Genomic DNA, 4,316 nt, shown 5'->3' on the forward strand with positions numbered 1-4,316 from the left:
TGATCATATAATTGGCAAGTTTACAAATAGTTGACCTTCTCCACTAACAGCAAGGACTAGGGACTACATTTTAAAATTTTCTTGAAATATAATTTACATACAAGCAAATACACTCATTTTAAGGTCAGTTCAATGAGTTTTAAAATAAAATAAACTTATAACCCACTCAAAATCTGGAAAAATTCCATCACCTCACAATTTAGTATGAAAATTTACAGGCCAGCGCCACAGCTCAATAGGCTAATCCTCCGCCTGTGGTGCCAGCACACTGGGTTCTAGTCCCAGTCGGGGTGCCAGATTCTGTGCCAGTTGCTCCTCTTCCAGTCCAGCTCTCTGCTGTGGCCTGGGAGTTCAGTGGAGGATGGCCCAAATGCTTGGGCCATGCACCTGCATGGGAGACGAGGAGAAGCACCTGGCTCCTGGTTTCGGATCAGCGTGGTGCACACGCCGCAGTGCGCCAGACGCAGCAGCCACTGGAGGGTGAACCAATGGAAAAAGGAAGACCTTTCTCTCTTTCCCTCTCTCTCACTGTCCACTCTGCCTGTCAAAAAAAAAAAAAAGAGAGAGAGAGAGAGAGAAAGAAAAAAAAAGAAAATTTACAATCAAGATTTCATCTTCTGTCACTAAGCTGATTTTTTCCTATTTGAATTCTATCACTGCAGATCAGAATTTTCTGTTTGAATTGTTTTTAGAGTCATTTTTAGGTTACACAAATAAAAAAAAAAAAAAAACCAGTGGCAAGCATAGGGCTCTCACTCACTCCTTCCATTCCAGTTATCCTCGATATTAACACCTTGCCTGAGGGTGGGACATTTGTACAAATTATGATCCAGTGCTGACACCTTATTAATTAAAGTCTACAGTTTCCTAAAGGAAACTACGTTTTGTAGATTTGAATGGATGTATAATGATTTGTATTCACCAATTCAGTATCAAAAAGAATAGCTTCACCTCCTAAAAATCCTCCATGGCTTTTAAAGAACTTAGTCTGATTTTTCCAAAGGAGGAAAATTTACTCCCCCTACCCTGAAATCCCCTTGGAATTGATATCCTATTTAAAATATAACTTGTTAATGACCTCCTTTTAAATTGTGCAGTATCCAGGTTTTACAGTCTTAAATATGTTTAACTCATCTATGCTCATTTAATTACAATCCAAGTTGCAAATTCAAAAACCTAAAATAGGCACTCGTGAGCATAAAATTCCATTTAGTAACAAGTTAATGTTCAGCCTTTAAAATGATAATATTTCCTTTCCTTCAAAGGATCATCACAAAAATAGAGTAACATCAAAAATGTAAAGTTTATTGATAACTTGCAAAATAGTGAGAAGAGGAAAGAAATACTTAACGAGTGAAGTATCAACTAGTATATAGTTATAAATATTATTTCACTGAATCATGATGTAAATGACAATATATCATTTTTTCTCATTGCAATGATGATTGTCATGAATCTTCACTTTGCAATATTAATCTGTTTTCAAGAAAAATAAAATGAAATGAAAAAAAAACCTAACTCTGGCTCCCTCCCCAAGCTTGAGAGAACAACATTTAGGGCCCCAGGGATGACTTAAGTTCTTGGGTAAATACAAACCAAACTATTCTAACAAAACAGGATGAAAGTTCATTCTAGATTCAGGTCCATTAAAAAGGACAATGCAGAGGCAGGCACTGAGGCATAGTAGGCTAAACCTCTGCCTGTAGTGCCAGCATCCCACATGGGTGACAGTTCATGTCCTGGCTGCTCCACTTCCCATCCAGCTCCCTGCTGTGGCCTGGGAAAGCAGTAGAAGTTGGCCCAAGTGCTTGGGCCCTGCACCTGCATGGGAGACTCAGACGAAGGTCCTGGCTCCTGATTTCAGATCCGCCCAGCTCCAGCCTATGAGGCATCTAGGGAGTGAACCAGGGGATGGGAGACCTTTCTCTCTGTTGCTCAAATAAATAATTTTTTTTTAAAAAAAGCACAATGCAGAGAGGAAAACACAGGATAAATTAAAAAGGTTAAGAGACAGAATGATGTGAGTGCTTTATAGAGAGATAAGTAAAAAAAATTTTTTGAACAACAAATCCAGTTTAGAAGCAGCAGGAGACTGAGGTGTTTGGGTCTTAGTCCTTGTTGCCGTGGGAGGAGGCAGTATCATTTAAATTGCAGTTATAGTTTTAAAAACATAGATGATAAGTAAGTGGTTTAATAACTTGAGACCAAAGTTTCTATTAAAATATCATAAAATACGCCTCTTCAAGGTGACCTGAAATTCACAAAGAGAAAAACTTTCCTAGCTGGTCACTGAGAACCCATTCCTGTGTTCAACTACACACTTCTCCTTTCTTACTTACTGAACAATTACATAGTGTTTCATTTAAACAGTTTCAAAAATAAGTCTGTATTAATATTTAAATATCAATAGATAAAATTATGTAATAATCCCAATCATCATGGGCAGAAGATGATTTTCTTTTTACAAATGACTCTGCCCAGGGCTCCCTTCATGTCTTGGTTCCTCAGGCTGTAGATGAAGGGGTTCAGCATGGGAGTCACCACAGTATACATCATAGCCATGACAGTCTCCTTCACAGTAGAATTATTGGCTGATGGGATTAGGTAGAGACCAATAACTGTCCCATAGAACAACGACACCACAGAGAGGTGGGAGCCACAGGTGGAGAAGGCCTTACGGATGCCCCGCGCAGAAGGAACCTTGATGATAGACAACACAATCCTTGCATAGGATGTGATAATGAGTAGGAAAGGGATGACGAGAATGATGCCTCCCATGACAAATATCACCAACTCATTGACATGGGTATCAGAGCAGGCCAACTTCAGAAGAGCAGACATATCACAGAAAAAGTGGGGGATCCTGTTGTCTTCACAGAAAGACAGCCTGGCCATGAGCAGGGTGTGCAGCAGGGCATGGAACGTGGTCAGCACCCAGGACAGTGCCGCCAGGCAGAAGCAGAGCTTGGGGCTCATGATGCTGGTGTAGTGCAGGGGGAAGCAGATGGCCACATAGCGGTCGTAGGCCATGGCCACAAGGAGGAAGCTCTCCAGGTCTGCAAAAAACAGGAAGAAGTACATTTGGGCCAGGCATCCTTCATAGGGGATGGATGGGACTTGGCTCTGCATGATCTGCAGCAATTTGGGCATTGTGACAGAGGAGAAGCAGAGGTCAGAGAGGGACAAGTTGCTGAGAAACAAATACATGGGCGTGTGGAGATGAGAGTCCAGGTGAATGAGGACAATGATGATGAGGTTCCCCAGGATGGTGGTGAGGTACATGGCCAGGAACAGGACGTAGAAGAGATTTTTGTGCTGTGGCTGGATGGGCAGACCCAAGAGGAGAAACTCTGCAATCATAGTTTGGTTCCTTCTTGTCATGTTCTGTCTCCAATATCTTAAAGATGAAATAATAAGTTCCTTAAAAACATGAATAAGAATGGATGTATGTCAGTGATACATAGTCTATTAGATATTCTTCAACGGTTGGTTTCACCTTCAATATTCATAATGGCAGTCTCTATAATCAGAAATATGCCACATCACTAAGTCAAAGACATTTTTCAGGTTTTTTTTTTCACTTCTCAATAGGTCTAACAATATTGATTGTTCCCTTCCTTATAAAATACAATCATCCGTTTAGTTCCTGTGTAATTATGCTGCCACACTGCTTCTCATAACACTTCCCTGAGCATTCATTGTCAAAGACTGTAATTGGCCTCTTTTCTGTTACCTTTTATATTTGTGTTTCCTGGAGCTTTTCTCTAAACATGATTGATATTTCTACAGATACAGCCCTTAAAGAGCTTGCCTATTCCCATGGTATTACTTACCATCTAAACCTCCTGGGTAGATCACTCTATCCTCTTCAGTACTGTATCGCCAACTGCTTGCTGATTATCTCCCCATGGATCTATTAGGATCATCTTTGGCTCAACAGCTCCCAAATGAAACTCATGACTCCCTCGCTCCCTCTCCCAATCTGCTCTTCAGTCCACATCTCAGTAAAATTAAGCCAGGTTCACTTCTCAGATCTGAGTGTTTTCATTCATTCATTCATTCCTCTCACCTAAAACACCTAATCTAAAAAACTCCCTTAGATGGTGCCACTTCACTCTAATTTTTCATCACTTATCCCAACTGCCACTATCTGGACCCAACTGACATCATGTCTCGTCTGCATTCTTGAACCTATTACTTCATCTCCCTGTTTCCATGCTCACTCCTTCACTCCCTTCACATGGTGGCATAAAATAAAAATATGATCATCATTCTTGAAGTTTCATGGATTCTCGCTGTTCTTAAGATAAGGCATA

General features: G+C 40.6%; 1 protein-coding gene across 1 annotated transcript; it reads right to left on the reverse strand.

The window, feature by feature from the left end:
* Positions 1-2,436: 2,436 nt before the first annotated feature.
* On the reverse strand, positions 2,437-3,415 carry LOC100356487 (olfactory receptor 1468). The gene has a single exon (XM_089317012.1). It carries the CDS (start codon positions 3,379-3,381, stop codon positions 2,437-2,439), a length of 945 nt encoding a protein of 314 aa, XP_089173138.1. The 5' UTR covers positions 3,382-3,415.
* Positions 3,416-4,316: the final 901 nt, after the last annotated feature.

This window comes from Oryctolagus cuniculus, chromosome 17 (genome assembly GCF_051225735.1).
Source record: "Oryctolagus cuniculus isolate XC-2025 breed Fujian yellow rabbit chromosome 17, ASM5122573v1, whole genome shotgun sequence".
NCBI classification, from domain to species: Eukaryota; Metazoa; Chordata; class Mammalia; order Lagomorpha; family Leporidae; genus Oryctolagus; species Oryctolagus cuniculus.

What these genes read in the sequence shown, in the direction of transcription:
- LOC100356487 (XM_089317012.1), bottom strand. Translation starts at nt 3,381, where the DNA reads ATGACAAGAAGGAACCAAACTATGATTGCAGAGTTTCTCCTCTTGGGT.